The sequence below is a fragment of the Triplophysa dalaica genome, chromosome 6, assembly GCF_015846415.1.
Source record: "Triplophysa dalaica isolate WHDGS20190420 chromosome 6, ASM1584641v1, whole genome shotgun sequence".
Classification (NCBI taxonomy): Eukaryota; Metazoa; Chordata; class Actinopteri; order Cypriniformes; family Nemacheilidae; genus Triplophysa; species Triplophysa dalaica.
Genome location: NC_079547.1, coordinates 1,081,271 through 1,106,274, shown reverse-complemented (window position 1 = coordinate 1,106,274; position 25,004 = coordinate 1,081,271). Strand labels below are relative to the sequence as shown.

Here is a 25,004-nt window from a genome sequence, read left to right as displayed (position 1 = left end):
GTGACGCCAGGACGTTATATTAAACGTAGAATTTAATAAAGTTATATATGAAGCATTTGGTTCCAAATTAGATACAACTGTGCTTTGTTTATTTTTTAATCATGTTTTTATTGTTATCATGTTTCTAGTTATTATGGCTTAAATCAAAACAAAGCGGCTGCAGTTTGATTGATATTAATTGGAACGCAGAAGAAAGAAACGTGATTAATTTTTTTTAGTTTTTTTCACGTAGGACAAGAAGTTTTTTAAATTTATTAATTAGTTACTTTTTTATATAAATACGTTTATTTTAGTCTGTCTGTTGATCACAGTCGTCGACTACTGTTGTTTTAATTGTGCTTTATAAATAAAACTTGTTTTGAAAACATTTAATGCAAATCTTTGTTTTGTAATATATACAGTATATCAAGACTTTACGACAATAGTGAAGCCATTAAGACTGTCCTGTCTCATTTACATACTGATTAGTTTAACATGGATGCTTTTCTATCATATTATTGCAGTATGACTGTACTTTGACTGTCTATTCGGTTATAAATAAAAAATAACCCTCCTAAAACTGTAAAAACGTTCTGGGCGAAATCTTAAATTTTGTGTTATATTAGAAACAATTGATGAGTTAAATCCACATAACTGAATTGTTATTTATAGTTTCCACTTACCCTCATCTTATGACATTACTTTAAACTTTACTGTACAAGCAATATTGCACAAACAGATACTTTAATCAAATTTTACCAGTGATTTCACACATCTTGAAACAATAAGGTTATGAGGTACTTAGTCACAGAAACAAACGACATCACAGATTCACATCAGCAACACAGAGTTACATAAATAAGCTGAATATGACACTAATGTGAACGTCAGTAGTGCTTAATAATGGCCTGGTTTTAATACCAGAGATGTTTTGACCAGCAGGATCGTCCTGAATTTCCCCTTTAGCTACTCTCCAAGTGTATCTAATGTTGTAAACATCGCTTGCATTGCTTTACTGTCAAGACAATACAATTGAAATCCCAGTCAGTAGTAAATGTGTATAGATAACAGGCTTTCTGTGTTTGTACCTGCATCACCAAGGCATTCAAGAGCTCTTCAATGTGTGTGTATGAGATAAAGAGAGATCAAGAGAGAATCCTGAGCCATTTGCATGCCATGCATACTTTTTCAACAAGTACAAAACATTTTGAAAATAGAACAGCTCAATTTTTAGTCTATTCCAGGGGTTGGGTCACATCACCAACAGCAGGGACCTATCACTCATGTCTGGAGTAATATTACAGGGCACACAAATGTGTCACGTGTTGTAAGACACCATTCTTCTGAAAGCAAGGCCAAAGACGTCCATCTTTAACCACGCCCACAATATCAAGTGACTGGCTGGATAACAGCGAGTACAGCTGTCAATCAAAGGAAAGACTCGCCCGCAGGTCCCGTAAGAGATTCAGAAGATCCACTAGGAAGAAAGTGAAAGCAACAGATAAGAGAGCAAGAAAGAAACTGGACAGAATAAAAGGATTTGACCATACACAGATATGTGTGTTCTTTTTCTCTTTATATTTCACCGGTTAACACAACAGACTCATAAATACCCTGCTGAAAAAACATAGAAACCCAACAGAAACCAATACAGAAATGGTTTCCATTAAAATTCCATTATGAACCATTAGCTTTTTCCATTAAAACCATTACAAATATTAATTTATTAATTATTTTGTAGTGTTTTTTTGGCATTATTCCAGTAGGATTTAATATCCCACCAAAAGAATCCATCACACATCAGTAGAACCATTACAGTTTCCATTAAAGCCAGTACAAATCCTTTTCAAATCATTAAAACCATTATAACTTCTTTAATGGTTTCTATGTTTTTTTCAGCAGGGTAATGTTTTGAAAACATGTGATTAGAAATCAGATGTTTGATCACATGATGTGTCAAACACTCTCACCCTTTGTTACGGACGATATCCTGAACGCACTGATCTTTGTGGTAACGCACAAACTGTGTACGGGTGAGTCGAATATCCTCCTGCACTGCAGATGACTCTGGGTTTTCATCTGGACCCAACCCGCACAGAGCCGCCAGCCTACACACACACACAAAGTTAGAATAGCGGCTGAGATCACAGCCCCAAAAATTTTCTAATAAAAACCTAAACATGGTAAAGGTGCCAATATTCACCTCTTTTTGAAAGGAAGAAGGATAAGATGTTCATCCAAACCAAAAATCCCAAAGGATATTAATCCCTGATGAAGAGGAAAAGGTTATTTGTAATATTTACTCTTGCGGTTGCAAGCGTGTGACTGTCCTCACCTGTCCATAATTGGCTACAGCACAAAAGAATTGAAGCTCCAGATAGAGTCGACCCGGATTATCACTGAACAACCACCACAGACAGCTGGACACGTTCTGAAACACAGAAATAAACACATTTCAATAGAAATATAACAAGAGATCAAATGGTTGGAACAGAGTTTAGGTCCTGTCCTCAATGTTGTAAATTGTTACCTCACCTGTAAGTCACTTTGAATAAAATTGTTTGCAAGATGAAAAAATGTAAATGTAAAACTGAAAAGAGTTTTTAAACTAAAGCACACATTAATGAGACCCTGTGACCTGACAAACTGTACCTTCATCCTCAAACCACTCGGTGTCTTTTTCCTTCTCCGAGCGAAAATGTCAACATTTTATTTCTTTATTTTCAACAGCTCACTAGAAGCCCTCACTCCTGACTTAAAAATGTAGCATTTGAAATTGTTTATGCAATACTTTCCCTTTTGAAAATGATTTAAAATGATATATGTAACTTTTATTATGTATTTTTATTTGTTTCCCTATAACATAGCTCAACCTGGTAAAGGAGTAGTTCACTTTAAAATGAAAGTTTCATGATAATTCACTCAATGTCGTACAAGCCTTCATGTGTTTACTTCTTCTGTCTAAAACAAATTGAGGCTTTTGAGGAAAGCTTTACAGGGTTCTTCTCCATATAATGCATTTAAATGGGGGGGCATTTAAACAGTCCAAATTTCAGTTTCATCTCAGCTCAAAAAGCTCTACACGACACCAGCCATTGAATAAGTGTGTTATCTAGCTAAACGTTTAATCCTTTTTTTTAATAAAACAAAAAAATATGATTTTTAAACATAAATTCAGGGCTTACACTGCCTCTGAGTGCCTCCATGTAACGCATCCACGACTTCACATATTACGTAATCACGTTGGAAAGGTCACGTGTGACATAAGCGGAATTTCCCACCCAGTGTTTACCAGTGTGACGAAAGAAGAGCGTTCAAAAGTTCTTGGATGTTGAAGGAAACCTTTTATGTCTTTGTGCAAGATGATTGTTTAAAATTGTCAGTTTGTGTGCATATCATGCATGTTTAAATTATGGCTGTCAAACAATTACTCGAGGTCGCATCCAGAATAAAAGTTTGTGTTTACATAATATATGTCTGTCTAGTGTGTATATTAATTTTGAATTAATAAACTCTTACACTTATATGCATATATTTAAGAAAAATATAAAAGTATATACTTTTTCGTTTTCTAAGAAATTGACTAATGGTTTCGCGAGACAACCCCCATATTCATCGGATGGAGGCTTTTGAAGATGCGATGAAATTGAAATTTGGACCTAAACCAACAGCCCCCCGTTTAAGTCCATTATATGGAGAAGATCTCTGCTTTCCTCATAAGCCTCAATTTGTTTTCGACAGAAGAAATAAACACTCTGACGCCTTGTACGACATGCGGTTGAGTGAATCATCATGAAACATTATTTATGTTAAAGTGAACTACTCCTTTAAAAAACACATCAGGCTTCGGTCAGATCACTTAAAACAACCTGCATGTCTTTCAAAGGAATAAGTTGCTGAAAAATGAATTGTGTGTTTGTCTTTCGTACCGCCAGCATGCAGACAATGAGAAGCAGACAGAGGAGCACATGACGAGCGATCTGTCTCTCCTCCTGCACGCGTGTAGAGCTCGACGCCTCGCTCAGCGGAGCTCCTAAAACACCAACATACACACATGTAAATCCACACGCTGCCATTCTCAATAATACATAGAAGATATGACTAAATAAATACTGTACATAACCTGCGGAAGGTCCCGGTGACTCGCTCAGATGTCCAGCTATCATATCAGGCATTGGTTCACTAGAACAAACATCTGTAAAAAACAAATGAGAAGATAAAACAGGCACGCGAGCTAGAGATGTGTAGACCTGAAAAACCCGCAGCTGTACCTCTGTTGAGACTGCTATGAGACAGCTCTCGCTCAGGAGAGTCCTCGTGTCTCCCATTATCTGTTGTGCTGGTCACCGTGTTCTGACTGAGAACATGATAGTTCTGTTCCTCCCGGACCCCTCGACTCAAACCCATCAGAGACAGACCGGCCAACATGATGCTGCAGCCCAGAAGCAGCACGGTACACATCATCTGAAGAGAAAGAATAATGGTCTCTGAAAACATGATAAAAGTGAAAAACCTTAAAAGTGTAAAAGGCCTTTGATGCGACCTACCTGCCCGCTGCCGTAAAAGAAGGCGGAGTCTCTGCTGTCACTCATTCTTTGTCCTACCACCAGCAACCCGCCCACAATTAAGAAAGGAACACTAAAGGAAATTAAAAATATGTTTGAAATTAGATCAATGATTCGCTTTCTCTGTATATTTACTTAAAATAAAATATTCAATATTTGATTCTTGAAAGAATCAAAATTCATTTCAAAACGTAAAAAAAGGTTGACCGTGAAATAACGTTCATGCAAAATGCGTGAATAATCCCCCCACACATACTCACCCCCATCCAAACATGATGAATATCCACGGTTTCACCTTCATGTTTTCATTTCTCCTCAATAAAGTGAGAGAAAACGCCAAAAGACCTACAACACAACATCTACACAACTACTACACATCTCTACTGCACGAGTCACGACACGCAAATGTATGACAAGAGCCCCTGATGAATGACAGTTACTCTTATCAGTCAGGCAATGTTTGTGTTTGGTGATGTGTTACCTGTCCACATGTACGTACTGTACAGACATCCATAGAGAAGAGTGAAGATGAGAATCTGCCCTGCCTCACTGCCCTGCCTCACTGCAATGCTCCACATGATCATCAACAGACACGCCAGAAACTGCAGAATGTCAGAAACGAAACACATTACATTCATATTTTCACTTCAGTTTTGCTTCAAGTTCAGAGAAAGCGTGAGTAAGGGTTAGTGCCGATGCTTACCAGTAAATGTCTCTAAATTTCACAACTCTCCCTCAAAATAAATGTCCTGAATTTTACTCATTTCATTGTTTGTCCCCAAAACAACAATATACAGGATTTGAGGTATCACTCATGTCTGGTACCTATGAATCAGTTGCACTACTCGCTCGATCGCATGAAATTAACAAAAGGCAACAAAGTGAAACAATGTGTCTTTGTGGAAGATGATGTACCTGTGCAAAGAACAGATTTGTGGTGAACATATGTGGCGGTCTCCTAAACTTCTTACTCAGCAGCATGACAGCAAGAGTCCAAACCTACAACACACACAGAGATAATCCAAATTCAGTAACTCTGTGTTTCTTTGATTTCAAATCCTCTTATAATTCATATGCACATTCTTTACAGTTACACACCAGCGTGGACGTCTGAAGTGAAGGCAAAGTCCTCTACTGTTCCTAAAAATGTTGGGTTTTAAAGGTGCAGTGTGTAATATTTTGGAGGATCTATTGACAGAAGTGCAATTTAATACCCCTAACTATGTCTTGAGAGGTGTATAAAGATCTTACACAATGAGGTGTTATGTTTTTAGTATCAATGTCAATTGTTGACGCTCACCAGGGCTATCAGACTGACGACACTGATGTTGAAGCTCACGTCCTGCAGCTCCTTCACCAGTGACGTGGCCTCCATCCAGGGAATGGTCAGTAACCACGCCGACACATACATGATGGGCGCTGACAGAAACGTGCTGATGACCAGCCCAGACATCACCTAGCACACACACACGCTCAGTATAATACACAAAATAATACAGCACACTCATCTGCGCACACTCACCACCTCCAGCTCCATGTTGTAGTGGGCAGCGTATATGGCCACACTGGGAGCGGTGGGAAAGACTCCGTACAGAAACGCGTAGTCAGACAGACTGGAATGATTCACCAAGCTTGAATTCCCAGCATCTAGTAACTCCACCATGTCCTTACACATCAACGGCATCACTAACCTGGAGAAAAAATGACACGCCATCACACAGAGAGAAACGCCTCTGCACGTCTCACCAATCTATTCTCCATCACTCACAGTTTGGCAGTGATGAGCAGGATGAGGGAAACCCCGGCAGAGCGCGTCAGCCTCCGCATCTGTCCCACCATGTTCAGTCCTAGATAAAAAAGTGCCGCCCCTCCGAAGGAGTTTGCTAGTCCGTCAACAAACTCGGCGAGCAAAACCGGGACGCGGCCACCAAAGAGGAAATGGAAAAGAATTCCTACAATCACCATGAAGACTATTGGGTTCTTCAAAATCTGACGAGAAAAGGAAACGGTGAATTAAGACAGAGGCCAACGGACACAATAACACACACAAACACGCAAACACACACCTGCAGTGTGACAGTGCACATCACACGCAGTTTGCTGTAGTTGCCGTCGGTGGTTTGTCTCCATCGCTGGATCTCACACAGAGCAAAGCCCACGGGGTTCAGCAACATCAGAGACACGGGCGCCACCAGATAAATATACTGCACATACTCCGGGTGTGAGCTCCTGTACAGAGCATCCACTGTGTGGAGATACAGATTAATCCATCATCATCCACGTATATAAAACTCTATGTGTGCATGTGTACTTTAGATGTTTGTGAGAGGCAAACCTATAGGATGTCCAAGTGCAAAGTCATTGCTCTGAGTGGCAAAGATGGCGAAGAGTCCGGCTTTACTGAATTTGCTCTCGGGGCTCGCCACCAACAGTGTCAGCACACACACCAGCGTGAACACACACACTTTTGCCATCAAGATGCTCCAGAGGAACGACCAGACGACGTGCTCGAAGCGCAGCTGCACCATGTTTTTGAAGAGCAGGGCGGGGAGGGCAAAGCATGACACAAAGCTGCCCAGCCCTTTGACCTCTCCCGCTCCGATGATGTCACAGCGACCCGCCACATAGCCGCACAGGATGATGCCGAAGCATTCCAGCAGGGCCGGGAAGAGGTTGCCGATGGACATCGCAGGGGCTGCAGGGGGACTGTGGGTGATGTTGAGCCCGTGAATGGTGACGTATTGACCCTCCATGTTGATGTCTGAGCGCTGATCTAACGGTCAAGATGAAAGGAAACTGTCTAAAAACAAGATTCGGTTATAAATTCAGATTTCAGTTTAATACAGTAAATCTATTAAAATATATAAATATAAATTCTATTTGATTGATTTTACCCAAACTCTGCAAAGTATGAAACAGCTTTTAAATCTTTTAAACTGTAATTGAAACAAGTTACTGTGAGTGAGACTTACCCTATAAATATTTTGTAAATTCACATTTCAGTTAAAAATATTTTTTTTTTTATGGTATATAAATATATAAAAACATCAAATATATACATTATTTAAAAACCTTAATTTTTTCAAATGTAAATCGATTACTGTAATGGACATTGATCAAATAAATGTTTTAATAATATATACATCTATAAAAATATTTAAAAAAATCTGTAAAATTCATAATTATCAATTATATTTTATACTGCTATTGAACTGAAATTGCACAGAATAATTATGAAAACTATAGATATAGAAAGATATACTGAATACATGAGTTACTAAATATTATATACCTTTAAATCAGAACACGTGTAATTAAATCAAACCATTAATCTTTCATCAACAACTCTTAGACCCATAGATTAAGAGTAACGTTAACTCGCCAGTGTCTTACGTTCATATAATATTCAAAATAAGGAAAAGAAAATAACACACGTTATGTCTTCTGATAAGCAAGAATGCTCAGCTAAACCAGCCCTTTATTAACGTAATAACGTAATGTAGCAGAAAACAACGGAAATATTAAAGACGTTAATGACGTACCATGTATTCACGTGCGCACTCGATGGATAAATGAGCTGAAAATCATTTTTTAAAACATTAAACACGTCCATGATTTCATTCCGGGTGCCTGAGAAGTGTTTGCTTGCATGCGTAGCTGCGCAGACTGAGCGGCGTATGACATCAGAGTACCGCGAGAGGGATTCGAAGCAATAAATGACTGACACTTGAGCCTACCAATGACTAGAGAAACCCCGCCTTAGCTCGTCAAAGAGCGTCATGACTGGTGAAAATGTGTAGCGTACACGGAACCTTCCCATATGATTGGTCAAATGCGCCAGTGGACGGCCTTGATACGATCTGCAATTTTATAACAAAAATAGATTTTAAAATAACATTTATGTAGTTAGATTGGAAATAGATTAGAAATAGTACAGACAATTCGCATGTTTCCTTGCTTTTATTTATTTAAAGAAAAAATACAAATGCATTAAAATAACAAAGAGCATAATCCACTTTGCATTCTTTGTGCCATTAACGTCTCAGTATTGAAAATAAGCTCTTTATAACAGTACGTGTAAAACGACGTGTAGATACAGATATACTATTCATATATACTTCAACTAACATATTGGGCACATAACAGTCTGAAACAAACAAAAGCAAAGTAAACATAAACAAATTAAACGACACAATATAACACATATAATAACTGTACCGCAATAAGCATCTGTGCAAACAGAATCATACACTTTTGAATCCTTCATTATATGTTATCGTCAAATAATTTTTCTATTTCATTTTGGTTACACAATCATTCTTCTTCGTCATCACTTTTAAATCTTTCTAATCTAATTTAACATGCTTCTAATAAATGCTATGCCACTGTTTATATAACTAATTTCAATGTCAGTCTCAAACTTTATTCTCTTTAAATCTTGAATTAGAAGACATTTGCCATTTATTCTCTCAATGTAAACTAAAAATGAAGGCAACATAGCTGTAAAAATACATATCAAAGCACATCAGGCGGATATAACATACTACTGTACACTTCTAACAGGCTCCACACATCTGTCATACGACTAACACTGAGCAATAATAATGTAAACGAAAAAAGCAAGTGCATACATCATAAAATGCTTATTAAACACATTGTCATCACACATGTAATACATAATATAGAACAAACACACTTACATGAAATTGTAGAGACAAATTATCCTTCATTCAAAAAAGGAGTGAAATATATTTACTGCATAGATCAACAAATCTGGTGAAAGGATCACCACATACACACCTAAGTTTCATGGTACTTTTATGGCTTTTTCACCCTGACACTGTCCTCCACATCCAGTTAATTCCCTCTTCATCTTTGATGTCAATGTTTAATGAATACTGTGTAATATGACAAATGGACTGTAGGGGGCCAAAGAGTCTCAGTCAAAAAGTTCCCAAAAGGATACGCCTTTGTTTGTCAATGACAGGACCTTAAAATCAAATTACAAAGATGACAAAGACTCTTGCCCAAAACCTCATGCTCTGTGTGGATTAGAAATGACCTTCAACAAACGTAAAACATAACACACAAACATCTCTCATAGACGATGACAAACTGGAAAATAAAGCAACGTCTAGCTGTAGTATCTCAGAGCCATTTCACGAAACTCTCCAGCACACGAAAACATGAAATTATAGAAAGTCTTCAGAACAGCGGGCAGCAACTTCACCATGTCTTTGCCATTAATTTTTAAGCACTCTGAATATTTGAACTACTCTGGCGGAATAATATGAATACAGCCAGTACCAGAGTAAATGATATAATGGGAGAAGGGAAGGATGGTTGATTCCTGAGTTGCTTTCACCTAGGAATAGGGGGCAGAGGGGGTGCACCTCTTTCTCTCTTTCCTGAACCTGAAACACACACAAACAGACGGGTAAGACTGTGACAGTGCTGAGAGGACTGAATGTTACTCAGAATATTTCTTGGCATGTGTTAGTGACAGCTGTGGGTCAGTTTTGTCTCTGTGAGTACCAACAGTAACCAGTAAGGTCAGTAAACACACGGCCCTGATTGGTTACCTCGGTTTTCATTCTTGACAATTTTACTAGGATACGTCTTCTGAGAGGGGAAGTAGGGTTCTGGGGGTGGAAGATCCGATATGGGTCGGAACGTGAAGCGAGATTCCCAGTCATCTTGGAGAAATAACAACACACACATCAGTCTTTTAATGAACCTGCTACATGATCAGCTTGTAAATTAAGATGCTTGCCTTTTTAAGTCAATACATTCGCAAGGAACAACAGCGGTTTTATCATTTCTCCACCCAAAATTAAAAGTGATACCTGTCTGATGTCCCTGATTGTGGTAACCGTTACCCATGGGTGGGGTAGGTGGGGGCAGTGGTCCTGATGTGGGTCGGTCCGGTGGAGGCGGCGGTCTACTGCCACCACGATGAGCATCCATACCTGGTCTGTTTGGAGGGGGAGGAGCTGCTGATGACCTCAAACTTCCTCCACCTGGACGTCCAGAAGGAGGTGGAGGTGGAAGGGGTCCTGTGGATACAGCCGCAGAAATCAATGAACAAATCCTTTTAAATTCTACTAGACGTGTTAACAATTAATCAATGGTTTTAATCAGTAAGTCATCAGTGTGTTTCCGCATCAAAAAAAACAAACTGTACCTGTCCGCCCCGCTGGATTCCTGCCCAATGGGGGTGGTCTCTCTGAAGGTGGCGGAGGAAGGGGCCCTGACCTCCCGGGTGGCAGAGCGGGGGGATGTGAGCCAAGTGACAGGTTCCGCTCAGGAAGCCGTGGTATGTGCTCCTCTGGAGTAGATGGGCTTGGGCGACCCGGGGGCAGCGGAGGTGCGGTGCTCACAGGTGCCCTCAACGAGGCCGGAGAAGGAGCCGGAGGAGGAGTCGGTTTACTACTTGATGACGGAGGAGGTGGAAGAGGTGGGCTGTCCCGAGTGAGGGGCAAAGAACGATTTCCAGGAGGAACGGGCGGAGGGCGGTCGTCACCGCGACCGGGGGCAGGGGGTGGAGGGGGCCTTCCAGCGTGGCCCACGGGTGAAGGGACAGCGGGAGGGCGACCGAATCCTCCTGGCACGGGTGGAGGTGCAGGCTGTCGTCCCGGAGGATTAGGAGGTGGAGGGGCTGCTGTGGAACCCGGACGGGGAGCCCCCGGAAGCGAGGGTCCCCTACTCTGAAAGGGCCGTGGGGCGCTGGGAAGAGGGGGAGGTGGCCCTCCCGGTGTTTCGGGCCGGGGCGGGGTCATACGGGGTCGCGGGGGGTCAAAAGATTCACTGCGCTGCACAGGTAGACGAGGGGCAAAGGCAGATCCCCCTCCAAAAGGCCGTGGACCGGAGCTGCGAGCACCGGGGGGCAGAACTGGAGGCCTGACGCTTACAGAATCTGAGAACAAATTGAAGTTTTTATGTTGTTCATTTAAATGTGTCATACAGTTTTGTAAAACATTTGAAAACGTGTGAGATTTTACCATCTCGAGAGGAGCGCAGCTTTGGCATCCCTCCCTGGAACAGACCACCTAGACCAGCTGGGGCTCCTCCCCCTCCTGGACCGCCACCGCCTCCACCCCCCCCACCTTTAGGTTCTGTCAAAACAAACAACGCACTTACGCCGTCACAATCCTCTGAGATACCCAAACTGCCACTGTCATATTGAACACAAGCAGATTAGTATTTAGTACAGAAGCGTTAAAGGCTTAAACAGATGATAATCGTGTAATGCTTCTCTATTCCCAGCATTACATGAATGAAATCCATCACTGCTAAAATAAAATAAACATGGTTGCCTGGGTGTTTCATGTATAACCGAAAAATAAAATAGCAATCTGCATTATTAGATTGCTTCACACATAACAAGTACCCGTGCATGACATCACTACATGTCCTAGGACCCTTTACATGAAATAATGAAATCATTTACATAAACCTCTTAAAGGTACAGTATCTATACCAGTCAGTGTAATAAAGCTCAGAGAGACCGCTCAGAAAGGTCATGCGATTCAGATTCTTACTGTCGATTACAGGGGCGCTGCGGTCATTGGTCGAAGTCTTCTTCAGCCTCGCTCCTTTGTTGATGTCTGACAGTAAAGCGTTCCTGCCATGTTGCTCTGTTCTATTTAAGGCAGGCTTCTCCGTGTTGGCCTGTGAGTGGACACAGAGACATTTTCAGCAGAAATCACGAAACACTGATGTCTGAAATACACAAGCGATCCTCCCCTCACGTACCTGAGCAAGGGTGGGGGGCGGAGGAGGGGGAGGTGGAGGAGGCACCGGCATTTTTAGTCCTTGACTTCACCTCCTCTCACTGAGACCTGACCGACAGAAAGTAATTGTTACAATTCACAAAGAAAAAAGTGAAGCTTGTTTACACAAAAACCTCCCCTTCATGAATGCAGTAGTTGACAGGAGGATGTGGCTATGCAATTATTTCAGCGGTTACTAAGGCGTTGCTAGGTGGTCACAAGCAGGCATTTGGAGGTATCAGCTTCTAGTATCATGATTATTTCTGGGGGGGAATCGCTGTAAGGTATTATCACAGTATTGGGTTCTATTACAAAAACAGGTCAAAAAACTTCCATGGTGTGCTCTTAATAACAAATTTGACTTTTTTTATATAATCCCTAAATTGAGAATAAAAAAATAAAAACTTTCAACAGGTTTGTTAGAACCAGTAACTTTGTATTGGCACCTATTGGATTTCTTCTCCTGTATGACGTATCGCTTATTGCTCCTTAAACTCTTTGTAAATCCCTTTGGATAAAAGCATCTGCTAAATGACTAAATGTAAATGTAAAAAACAAAGGAATCTGCTTATTTTCAACCAACCAGGCAGGCATGTTTTGCACTCCAGATTAAAATGCGAAATATTTGGCCTCTGTTTTCTCACACACATCTAATAGTGACAGAAATGTCTTAAATCAATAAGCAAGAATGAGAAACACAAGCAGAGATAATAACATCATGTCTGCAGCACAACAGCCGTCGGACGAGTTTCAATGTGATGTTTAGTGTTTAGGGCTGGAGGTTTGTAACACCAATCTAAAAAAACACAGGCCTGAATCACACCAAATCACAGACACAAACCACACCACATGACCTTCCACACTATCATGGTCTCACACAGTGGTCTATACGATTGCGAGAAAGGCCAAGAACTCAGCGAAGGTAAATTCTGAGAAAGTAGACATGACCAGTTTTATCAACACACACAAACACACAACTATTTAGTATGTTTAAAAAGCCTGTTCACTTAAGATTAATATTGTGATGTTATTATTTTGTACCCATAATGTCCCTGAAATAGAAACGCATACATGCATAATGCCTCTCATGCTAATAAACAATTTCTTAGCACTCTTATAATTTATGTGCAAGTTCTATGAAGACCCCTCGCTGGTGACATCCGGATCAGACAATAAACAGGAAGAGCTCATGCAGATATACTCTTCACTTCCCTCTCTCACACACACACACACACACACACACACACACACACGAGATCATACCAACCAGCAACACAGAGGTGACAAAACAGACAGTAAAAAGTTTAAAGCCATACACACACACACACACACACACTTTATGAGCCAGTAAAACCATCTACTCTTTCATCCTTAAACATCTCTCAAGTTAACTTGGACGTCTTTCAGTCATTTCGCTTTCCTTTTTTCTCTTTCACTTCCTCTCTCTCTCTTGTTTTTTATTGAGAGGTACAAACATCCGGTCATTTTGGCAATGGTTCCCCTCACTAATGCAACACAATGAGAAGAGAGCAAACTTCCTGATGCTGTCCAAAAAAAAACTATGTACTGGAACACATACATGAATTACATTTCCATAACTGAATATTTATATCAAAAATATGAGATTAGTCATCATTGTTTTCATATTCCTGGTTTATATGCACAATTTGTGATCCGTTGGTGAAAAATTTAACCATTGCTTACCATTTGTTCCTATTTTAGAATTTCATTTGGTGCCACAAAAATGACACAATTCATCTTGAAGATTTGCAAGAGCCAGTTAAAATCCACTCGAATCGTTCTGTTGATAAAGGAATGGATAGTATGTTTTGATGTGTAAAAATGATTTACACTCATGTGAAAATGCATGCTTATTAGATGAATACTATAAACTTTCAGAGGCCTGACTGTTATAAAGATGTTAAAATAAGAAAATAATGTTTGAGAGCAGAGATGTATTGAGACATTCTTAAACAGAGACCATGTTTACATTCCGGTGTTGCAAAGAAGGACACAGTGATGTTGTTAAGGTCACTATACACCAATCTCTCTCTACATCCAACAGTCTGAAATGTCATCATGTCTTACAGACACTTTGGCTGGACATTAAGTTCTTTTTGGAGTCAGATAATGTAATGTCTGTGTTTTAGTTTGCCAGTGTCACAATACATTTACCTCTGCAGACGCTGTGTCCCAACTTAAAAAATGTTGATTTTGTCGTTATCAATGTGCCACTATAGATAGATACGCAGCACATCAGCATAGACCATTTTGCAAGACTTAAACAACACTGGTCCAGAAGCACTTCCTGTTTCAAGAAGCAAATGACCAACAGAACAAAATATAACCGATAGAAAATTTAGGGCCAGACTTACAATGGAGACCAAAATCAAAAATTTACTAACAAGGTGCACAATCAAAAACACAAACGTAATATCTCATTTCCATAATGATCAACGCAATCTACCAAGACAAGAGCAGCGCAACTTTGCACAGGGTTTACAACATCCATTATTATCTGTAAAATAATGGCGCAAATACCAGTGCAATGAAGAGCGCAACCTCAGTAAATCGCTTTGCGTAAAAGGTGCAGTTTGTAACACTTTTGCCGTAAGATGACCAAAAACCAATAGGCCAGTGTTATATATAATGTTCAGCTGAATACTTTTAATATCTCAAATGTTTCCAGCTACTTGTAAATAGTGAGAAAATCTCCATTGTAAACAGTGTGAGGGGGCTGTGCAGTCGCCTGTCAATGACGTCATATCCACGTTCCCCTTTGTTACCGCCTCTACTGATGTAGAAACCGCATGACAACAGTGTCAGGGCCATCAGCAGTGGAGTTGAAGAAAACAGATCCCATCGTTCCACGCTCATTCACAGGAGTGGTTGACCGATTATCGAACTGGCCGATTATCGGCGTCGATATCAAAGATTTAGCCGATAATCGATAATCAATCGGTCATTTTCAAATCCGATTTGCCGATAAAGTCATTTAATTTTGAAACGCGCTATTTGGCTCTGATGCAGCCAAGGATTTAGTGAGAGCAGTCGGAACACGTCACTCTAGTTTGTTGCCTAGAGTAATGCCCGCCCACTGCCCCTCTGATTTGTTGGGACTAAGTCACGAGTCCGGCCAATCAACGCGGGAGGCTGCGGAACAGAAAGTGTTTTTCACTCTCACACCGAAAGCGTTGCTTCGGGTTCATGCTCTCTGAGGTAAGGCAGCACATACGTTGAAATAAATCTCAATCCACTACACTGAAGATGCAAAATACTTCAATTTAATTAGTGCCTGAATTTCAGAACAGCTTTGTGGGTTTCCTGCAGGTTCCGCAGGATTTACGCATTATTATCATGTAGATATAATTCACATCCATAGTATAACAATGATTTTGCTCTGCAAGCGAGCAGCACACTGCACACGCGTTTCTTGTAATTGATCGAGCTGGGGTTTTGCACGTCATTTTAAGTTACGCCATTTCAAAATTACAAGCCATTTTAAAGCATAAAGAACTTGAATCGTCGGTCTTCAGTCAGAGCGCTCTCATGCACGCGCACACATACACACACACAGACTCCGCAATCTCAAGCTGCTCGCGACAAATGTTAGATCGAGTTATTTTTCGCAACTTATTTATACACATAATTGTTCAGAGACACACATGGGTGTGATTAAATGCCCGTTTTGCCGACAATACACTCAAGGAATAGGCTAATGTACTAGCTAAGTGTGTCTAAAATATGCTTTTAATGTAATAGCTTCATGAAAACATTTGCGGCCTTTTCAACAACATACAAAATAAAGCTATGAAGGCAATTAAATTATTTACACATATTATATAAATTCAAATTGTGCAAGTTAATCCAACGATGAGCAAAATGATTAATTGAATAGTTCTAGTATTGTATGCAATTTTTAAGTCATCAGAACATATTTTTTTCCATAAATAAAATGTATTCCATTCAATTAATTTTTTCATTTGTTCCTTGTTGTTTTTTTACTGTGTTGCTTGTTGTTTACAAAATGTTCACAGAATTCTGCTGGGTGCTCCCTTCTTTCTTTTGTTATTATTAATATAAGTGTTATGATTAAGATTTCTCAGTCAGAATTAAAAATCTTTCAAATGTTTCAGAGCCAGTGTTCTTAATTCTATATCAATTTACGTTTTAACACAATAAACATATCGGTTCAAAATATCGGCTATCTGTCTAATTCACATGGAAATAATCGGTATCGGTCTCGGCCTGAAAAACGCACATCGGTCGACCTCTAATTCACTGCGTCATCAAGCTACACCATTGTTGTTGTTTTGATCGAGCTCCCGCTAGCGCCGTTTTTTTTACAAACTGCACCTTTAAATACTTTCCTCCCATTAAGTTTGCATCTGAAGAGGAAACTCCTACAAATGCATATGCGATAAGGTTAGCTGCAAAAACACGCCGTGTTAGCACTTATTTGTCTTAAGTAAAAACATACAGTAGGTTTTTACGGCAAAAAAAGAGTTTGCGCTGCTGCAAGTTAGTAAATCTGGCCCTTAGTCTAATCGAGAAGTTTTTACCTTATAAGTCATTAATGGAAAAAAAACAGAGAGTGCTTCAGGACCAGTGTTGTTAACGTCAACTCAAAATCTTAATTTGGAACTTCGCCATGTTGAGTCCCATGTACGATAAAATGATAACATGACGTTTTATCTAAAATGATTGTGTGAAAGCAATAATAAAATTAAACATTTTGACTATTGGCTCGTTTGAGATGAGCTCATTTGACTGTATTTGTATAAGAATGTCATTCTACTAACAAATCACACTTACAAATCATAGTTCACACGTGTCATGTTAACTAAAGGTCATCGGCCATTTTCAAAGAGGGTCAAACCATTCAACACAGGAAAAACCCTGTGCTCCTCAGACATGCCATGAGATCTTTCAACCCTAAACTCAATATATTTAACACTTTTTAACAGAACTTAAATTCAAGCATATTGTATAATAGAAATGGGTGGAGACCTTCAACCGAAAAACCTGCAATGTGCAGAATCAGACAGGAAACAGAAACCCACAAAACACCATGAGTAACGTTATTACAAAGTCTCATGATGAATAGAATTTCTGTCATTTGCTCTTTGCAATGTTTATTGTCTTTGCTTATATCACATCTCAAGCGCAAAAAATGCTTTGCCAGCATAACGTTAAACCATTATAGCTATAAATGTGGCTCGTTCTGTCTTTCCATCACTTTATTGTCCACTTCCTCTTTGAAACTCAGCATAACACTGACACCTCTGGCTTTACTCAAACGGATGACCTCAGATCACATGACTTCTGAATGTCTCTGCATCGTTGCTCAAGGAGAACTTTAAAGCAAACAACAGAGAAGTAGAAGTTATGACTGCACTGCACAAAGAGGAAGTAAATGCAGAACTTGTTTTGTATGAAGCTCAAATGACTTGTTTCTATTCACGATATCACTGACAACTGCAGGACTATAAACATGGCAATGGCTTCACTTCACTGCGGTTTTACATCCACAGTTGGTTAATAGTGTTGCATAAACCCACATGATAAAAAAGCAAAGAAAATCACAGAACACTGCTGAAAATATAACAACAAAAACCAGTACAGATATTTTACTGGATTGATTGGTTATAATGGGAGTTGTATTGCAACGGTCTGCTGTTGTTTTGTTGGGTGTTACTGGTGGGGTGTTAACTGGCGGATGGGAACCAACAGAAAAGCATTAAGATCAAAAACGCATTATAAAGGAATATTGTACTGGTTTTAATGAAAAACACTTGATTGTCGTATAATGGTCATGTATTGTTTTTTCAGCAGGAAAGTCGAGGTTAAAAGTATATTTGTATATTTATAAAGCGGTTTAACGCAAGGGTGAAACCTTAATGTAGTTGTAATTTGTCCCCACTTGTTTGTTTAGAAAAGTCATTAGTGAACACACAAACTTCTCATCATTCAATGAGAAAAACAACAAAACACATCAAACAATGTGTAACAAAACACAAAGTACTGAAGTCTTCAATACACAGCAAAAGAATATAAAGGAAGTTTAAAGAAAAATGAATGAAGGCATTATTTGACTTGAATTGGCCCTCACTGGCCTTTCGATTAGAAACACATGCATCTCTCCTACAGCAACAATCCGCCTTTGAGACTCGAACCCTGCGTATCACTGCATGACGTCACCGCCGGCCCACAGAATCACACAAAACAGTTTAACAATGGTCTGCGTCCGTAACACCAGCGAGAATAAAAGTCGAACACATTTAAAAGTAAAACAGACATATGCCATGCCACATGCACGCGCACGAGCTGCAACCCCAGTAAGCGCGAGACTCTGCTTCCCAAAAGTTGCCAACTTTACTGGAGGAAACCCGATGACTTCGTGAATGTAAAAGGTAACAACACAGACAGACAAAGTGATCTTAAGCTCGGATGCAGATCATAATAAAATCGTTTCGTTAATTTTTGAGAGACTTACCGGTGCTGTGCGTGTTTTTCTCCGCGCGCTGCAGAGCGGAGCTGAACACAACACTGATCATCACCGTCAAACATCAGGCGTTTTCCACTGAACGCTGAGCTGCGCAGACTGGTCGGCGTATGACATCAAAGTATCGCGAAACCGATTGGAAAGTACATCTTTTTGAGTTATCGCGATACTTGGATTTCATACGCCGATCGGCTTGCGCAGCGCGCGGTGAAGTCGCACGAGCTGTGGGCCACTCCTACATACCGTCACATACTCAGTGACCGCCCATCACATTTACTGTGATTATAAGTTTTATTGCTTTAACAGTGCACGAGCGCAGACTGTATCCTATCTCATTACATGAGGGAAGTGAAGCTTAATATTTGTTCTCTGCAGGATGCATATCTCCTTATTTGTTCTTTACCAGAGTTTTTCTTCCTCTGCCGACAACCGTCCTTGTTCCCTTTATCCGGGACATTAGTGTGTGATGCAATGTTTCCAGATGTGTGTGTGTGTGTGTGTGTGAGAGAGAGAGAGAGAGAGAGAGAGAGGCATCTGTTGATGTCTGTACAGTGCCTGTGACAGAGAAGTTAATCAGATTGAAACAGATTCACATCATGGACTGAAAACTCACACAGTTCCACTGCTGATTCTAGAGAAGTGTGTGTGTGTGTGTGTGTCTGTGTGTGTGTGTGTGTGTGTGTGTTTGTGCAGGCGTACGTGATTCATTATGTATATACAGTTCCACTGCTGATTCTAGAGAAGTGTGTGTGTGTGTCTGTGTGTGTGTGTGTGTGTGTGTGTATGTGTGTGTGTCTGTGTGTGTGTGTGTGTGTGTGTGTGTGTGTGTGTGTGTGTGTGTGTGTTTGTGCGCAGGCGTACGTGCTTCATTATGTATACACAGTTCCACTGCTGATTCTGGAGAAGTGTGTGTTCTTTTCTTCATGTGAACTTATGAATCTTTCTATTAGATTTTTTCATAAAGTTGTATAGTGTATAAGTCATTATGTATATGCAAAGTCCTCATAATGAGAGAGAGCTTAAACATGCATTGCAGTTTCTTATGCATTGCGTGACCAATAATGCACTTATAAGGATATGTTGGCCAATGCTTACTCATAAAAAAGTCTTAAAACATTAAATGTATAGTTAAGTATTTGTTGTTTAATGTTTGATTACAAGAACACAAAACTGTCATGAAAACCAGAACATTGAACACAAACATTTATGTTTATTTTATTCATGTTATAAACAACGTTTCAGGACATTCAAGCATAAAGATCACCAGCAATGTAAAACAGACAAAAACCACCAATGGTCTGCATGACAGCCAGAACACTGGGAAATATTCTTACAAATCAAGTCAACTAACCCTAAATAACATAACTAAGTAATGCCACACATTTAAATGTTTCTGAGATAAATATTTCAGTGTTTTTAAAAAAAAGAATAGTGTTTAAAACAGCCCCTAAGATAGACCCACCCCAAATTTAACCTAATGTTTTGACACAAAGCCACAGTGTTTACTCTTCTTTACTTATTGATGTCTCTGCATATTACGCTTGGACAGGAGAGACTATTTTAGCATAAAAAAATGAAATCATAATATGCACACCGTGTACTGTCGAAACGGGGGGAGGTTTCACTAATACAGAAATACAGTATGAAAGCAGGGCTCGTTGGGAAATGTTCCAGTCGTTGACTAAGCTCTCTGTTCCATGAACATCTGGTGTTTCAGCTCAGTCTTCATCCGGCCCTTCAACTCTTACAGCATACTGAGCTCGATCAGCCGCCCGGCGAACACACCCAACGTGCCGATGATACACACAGCCATGAACACGCACAGAAGGATATGATCCAACACCATGGCCACAAACTTCCATTCCTCTGCGGCCTATAAAACACAGAAGAAAGAGACTTAAAGAGGAACAAGCTTATACGTAAACCACAAGAAATGCAAATGGCTCACGTTGTTGGACTCCTCGTCGCTTTTCATGGTGTCCGCGATGTATTTGACCCCCTCGATGGCACTGCGTACGTCTGGATTCTTAGTTAAGGGAGAATGGTAAGTGACAGACGCTGGCGTGGGTTTGCCCGAAATGTCCGAGATGTCGAAATCGGGAGGAAAGAAATTCTTGTCCTGCCGTTCCTGTGATGGACGCTTCATGGTGGAGAAGAACATCAGGTTCGGAATGGTGTCTATGAAGACCTGTCGGGAAGAGGAGAGTTGACAATTATGTCACAGTCTTTAATGCTGCTGGTTATATCTGTCACATATATCACGTCAGCTATACCTTGCGGACCCAAGCGGGCATTGTGTGTGTGCTGGGCGAGCGGTGATGTGTGTTGATGACAATCACGGTGATGATGATGGAAGCAATGACGAAGATCATGGTGAAGAGCATGTATTTGCCAATGAGTGGAACAGCGCTGGACGTGGACGGGATCAACTCCACAATAACCAGCAAGAACACGGTGAGCGAAAGCAGGACGGAGATGCTGAGGGTCATCTTCTCACCTATACAAACACACAACACCTTAAAAAGAGCCAAATCATCGCTGTGATGCACGAAATATTTGCCTGGCGGCATGCAGTATGTTTGTACTAAGACACATCCAGTAACCTGAGTCTGTTGGCAGATAGAACACGAGGCCGGTGAGGAATGAGAACAGCATGCAGGGGATGATGACGTTCACGATGAAGTAAAGCGGGAGGCGGAGCAGGAGGAAGTGATAGGTGATGTCCAGGTAGGGCGTATCCGGACAGCAGGCGTAATACACCCAGTGTTTCCAGCTCTTGTAATCCTTCATCACCCATTCTCCACTCTCCATGAAGTTACTGAGATCTGGCCTGTCACTGTCCTGCAGACGCAAACACACGGGTCAGCGTAGTACACCCGCTTCAAAACACACTTTGACGTGTAAAATAGTCACGTCGTCATGGTTACCGGGTTGATGATGACCAGGTTGCCGTCATACGTCCACGTTCCAAGTTTCATGCTGCAGTTCTGCAGGTCGAAAGGGAAGTGAAGAACGACGATCTCACAGTAGCTCTTGAAGATGGCCGGAGGAGTCCACGTTATAATACCTGTGTGCTCTAACAAGACCTTTGTCTCGTGGACGATGGCGAAGTCTCCGTCAGCGCTGTAAACACACACACGTACAGATGATGTCATGTAAGATTCACGCATGTTTCACTTCTTAACCCATGCAGACTGACATACTTGTTGTAAAGAACTAAATCAGGTTTCCAGATGTCAGTGGACGGAATCCTGATCTTTTTGATGCCACCATAATCATCAGGATTCCACAGCAGATTCACATCCTTCCATTGCTGAATATGAGAAAGAGACAAAACACACGCCAACATGATTCTTGACAGCATAGAAATAAGTGCTTCCCAAATTGGGGTCTTGGGAGACCCCGGCGCTGCACCTTTTAAATGTCTCATGTGTTCTTTGGGCTCTCGGCCTATGTGCTGAGGTTTTGAATCAGGTTTAGTTAAAAAGTAAGACATCTAAAATGTGCAGCGCTGTGCTTCTCCGGAACTGAAATCAAGAACCACCGATCAGGATGACATGTCCACAGTAAACATTTAGATCAAGGTCTTATTCTGAGACAGAAAACCACACCTGCTTCAACCGAACATTACTGCTGACGATCTGATTCACTTCATCCTGTTGATACAAAAAGATGATATTAAAAGGAGGAAATAGAGAAAGAATGGAGTAGGATTTAAATGTGTAACGAGAGAGAGAGAGAGAGAGAGAGAGAGAGAGAGAGATTTACCACGCTGATAAGTTGAATGAGTTGTAGTCCCACAGTAACCACTACCGGATCCTTAAAATGGCTGACAGGACGTACAACCTTGTTATATCCAGTGAACAAAGCACGTACTAATCTGGACTCATCCTCTGAGCACAGGCCTGGTCCTGAAACACACACACACACACACACTGATATCTTTGTAATAGACAAGTATTGATCTTGTAACTATCAGTACACCTTTAAGTTCACTCAAATATAGTTGTAAACTAGTTGTGTACATATATTTGCATTTATGCATTTGGCGGATGCTTTTATCCAAAGTGACTTTCATTGTAATATATATTTGTTTCTGAGTATGTGCTGTGTCTGGGTTTGAACCCATGACCTTGACATCATGCTCTAACACTGAGCCACTGGAAAGCTATCACTGATAAACATCACATTAAAGTTTACTACTGTTACACCTAAACAAGTATACAACTAAAATAGGGCCAAGTACGTTTGTAATACTGTAGGACACTTCCCAGTATACTGTTAGCACATTAATAGTAGTAAACTTAATACATAAAGAATACTGTAAAATATCCTTGATCTGTACTTACATACACTTGATTCAATTATTTTGACATACTTATTCATACACACACATACACCGTTCTAACTGTACTAACACACACAAACCCAGACGGCTGGTTTATTATCTCTGTGGGAACAGTCCATAGGCGTAAAGATTTTTCTACTGTACAAACTGTATATTTTATATTTTACCCCTAAACCTAGAGATCATAGAAAACTTTTTGCACTTTAAGATTTTAAAAAAATATTGTTCTGATCGATTTATATGCATTTTTGCCTATGTGGACCTCAATTATGGTCCCCACAGTGAAACGAGTCCCACGTACCCACACACACCCACACAGACACAAACACACACACACGCACACAGGGGGTTAACGTTGATGGACACAAACAACTGCATCTGACACTTGTGCACACACACACAAATGCACAAGGACAAACACAGTCCCAAAGACTGGAGTTTGTGACACGTGATCTCCCTCTTCTAAACAAAACAATATAAATATTGTTAAAACATAAAGTAACTCAAAAAGTCTGCATACAAATGATCAAGCCAGAAATATAGTTTTATCTTGATATTTTATTTCTCTTATATTTGTGAAACATGTAGAAGGTATTTTGCTGTTGTCTGTTTTTATTCAGAGCTGGCATAAATTCTTTTGTCATGTCACAGAAATATACAAAGAGGCATTTTGAGACTATATCTGCCAATATTTATCATGCGATTTCATTTCCACAAGATTCTTCCAGGTTGAATGTCAAGCGCTTTAAACAAAACAGTTTCAAAGCAGCTTTAGAGTAAAGTTAATTGATTATTTAAAGTGCCTTTACACATTTTACAGCTTTGGTTTCAACTGTCTGTTAATATTTCATCATCTTCAGGTTAAGCCGTTGTGTAGAATGTGTAGAAATGATTTCTAGTTTTTTAATTGAGCATCTTCATGTCTCTCTTCCTTATTCAAAGTCATCAATTTAATACCTTTTATTAAATACAATTTTAGTTTTGCACTGAAATAAACTTTTGCAAGATCATTATTTTGTTTTTAAAGCAACCTGTAAAATGTAAATATACACCTTCAGGTTTAAGTATAGGTCAACAATTAGTATGGTAGTATTATATAAGATTTAATTAACATTAATAATATATATATTTTTCTTCACACTATTAAATAAAAACTGAATTGATCTGAATATTGACTTCTTGGTTCTCTGGTTTTAAATTTTACAAATTTTGCACATCAACACTTGAACTAAGCGGAATCAACTTTTCTTAACTCAATTGAATGTATTCAGCTCAAACCAAATACAGAAAACATACAGACAACTGCTCAGGCTATTGCTATAACCATAGAGATGCACATATGGTCCAACATTATTTATATTACTTAAAACATAGTTTGCTATAGGCAGATTATTGGCCACTGACCAATGCAGCAGTTATATCAGTCACAAACCACTTGAATGAAAGCGACAGACAGCACACCTGCACCTGTCAATCAAACCGGACATATAGTGCGCATAACACATTCAGTAGTCTACCCTAGAAAATCCTAATTAAAAAGAATATCCTTTAGAATTTAACTTATTAAAAAGCAATATGACATCAATTGCATCGTTCGTCAATTTCTGAAATGAACATTTTCCCTCAAAAGTTTTGGGTCAATTTTTTTGCTGAACGAATGTTATTTTTAGCCAATTCTAAGAGAAAGACGTGAGTACTCACCCAACAGAGACAGTGAAACAATTATAATAATCAGTATATAGTTATTCATCTCCAGGTTATGAATTTGAGAAGTCCGTGCAGTCCAATGAAGAGTAAACACAGATACACTGACCCCTGCTGAAGCTGCGCGAGCG

General features: G+C 39.9%; 3 protein-coding genes across 7 annotated transcripts; all 3 read right to left on the bottom strand.

Annotated features, from left to right (window-relative positions):
* Window positions 1-706: 706 nt before the first annotated feature.
* Window positions 707-8,238, bottom strand: gpr155b (G protein-coupled receptor 155b). Of its 4 annotated transcripts, XM_056751566.1 has the most exons (17): window positions 8,087-8,238; window positions 6,880-7,344; window positions 6,611-6,789; window positions 6,313-6,533; window positions 6,067-6,235; window positions 5,845-6,000; window positions 5,460-5,543; window positions 5,026-5,146; window positions 4,805-4,889; window positions 4,527-4,617; window positions 4,251-4,443; window positions 4,103-4,174; window positions 3,909-4,012; window positions 2,315-2,410; window positions 2,183-2,247; window positions 1,950-2,087; window positions 707-1,456 (listed from the first exon to the last, which is right to left on the bottom strand). In XM_056751566.1, the coding sequence occupies exons 2-17, from the start codon at window positions 7,295-7,297 to the stop codon at window positions 1,408-1,410; spliced, it is 2,241 nt and encodes a 746-aa protein (XP_056607544.1). In that variant the 5' UTR covers window positions 7,298-7,344; window positions 8,087-8,238; the 3' UTR covers window positions 707-1,407. The 4 variants fall into 4 exon arrangements, with proteins under 4 accessions (XP_056607544.1, XP_056607540.1, XP_056607542.1 ...); XM_056751562.1 differs by having other exon boundaries at window positions 3,909-4,174; XM_056751564.1 differs by having other exon boundaries at window positions 3,909-4,174; window positions 6,880-7,340; window positions 8,087-8,220.
* A 247-nt stretch (window positions 8,239-8,485) lies between these two features.
* Window positions 8,486-18,945, bottom strand: wipf1b (WAS/WASL interacting protein family, member 1b). Of its 2 annotated transcripts, XM_056751374.1 has the most exons (9): window positions 18,813-18,846; window positions 14,021-14,117; window positions 12,300-12,385; window positions 12,086-12,215; window positions 11,546-11,659; window positions 10,729-11,460; window positions 10,391-10,600; window positions 10,127-10,240; window positions 8,486-9,958 (listed from the first exon to the last, which is right to left on the bottom strand). In XM_056751374.1, the coding sequence occupies exons 3-9, from the start codon at window positions 12,348-12,350 to the stop codon at window positions 9,906-9,908; spliced, it is 1,404 nt and encodes a 467-aa protein (XP_056607352.1). In that variant the 5' UTR covers window positions 12,351-12,385; window positions 14,021-14,117; window positions 18,813-18,846; the 3' UTR covers window positions 8,486-9,905. The 2 variants fall into 2 exon arrangements, with proteins under 2 accessions (XP_056607352.1, XP_056607350.1); XM_056751372.1 differs by lacking the exon at window positions 14,021-14,117 and having other exon boundaries at window positions 18,813-18,945.
* Window positions 18,946-19,944: 999 nt separating this feature from the next.
* chrna1 (cholinergic receptor, nicotinic, alpha 1 (muscle)) lies at window positions 19,945-25,004 on the bottom strand. Its single transcript, XM_056750379.1, has 9 exons — window positions 24,871-25,004; window positions 22,590-22,732; window positions 22,433-22,477; window positions 22,025-22,134; window positions 21,749-21,944; window positions 21,425-21,662; window positions 21,095-21,318; window positions 20,770-21,009; window positions 19,945-20,694 (listed from the first exon to the last, which is right to left on the bottom strand). Exons 1-9 carry the CDS (start codon window positions 24,917-24,919, stop codon window positions 20,566-20,568), a joined length of 1,374 nt encoding a protein of 457 aa, XP_056606357.1. The 5' UTR covers window positions 24,920-25,004; the 3' UTR covers window positions 19,945-20,565.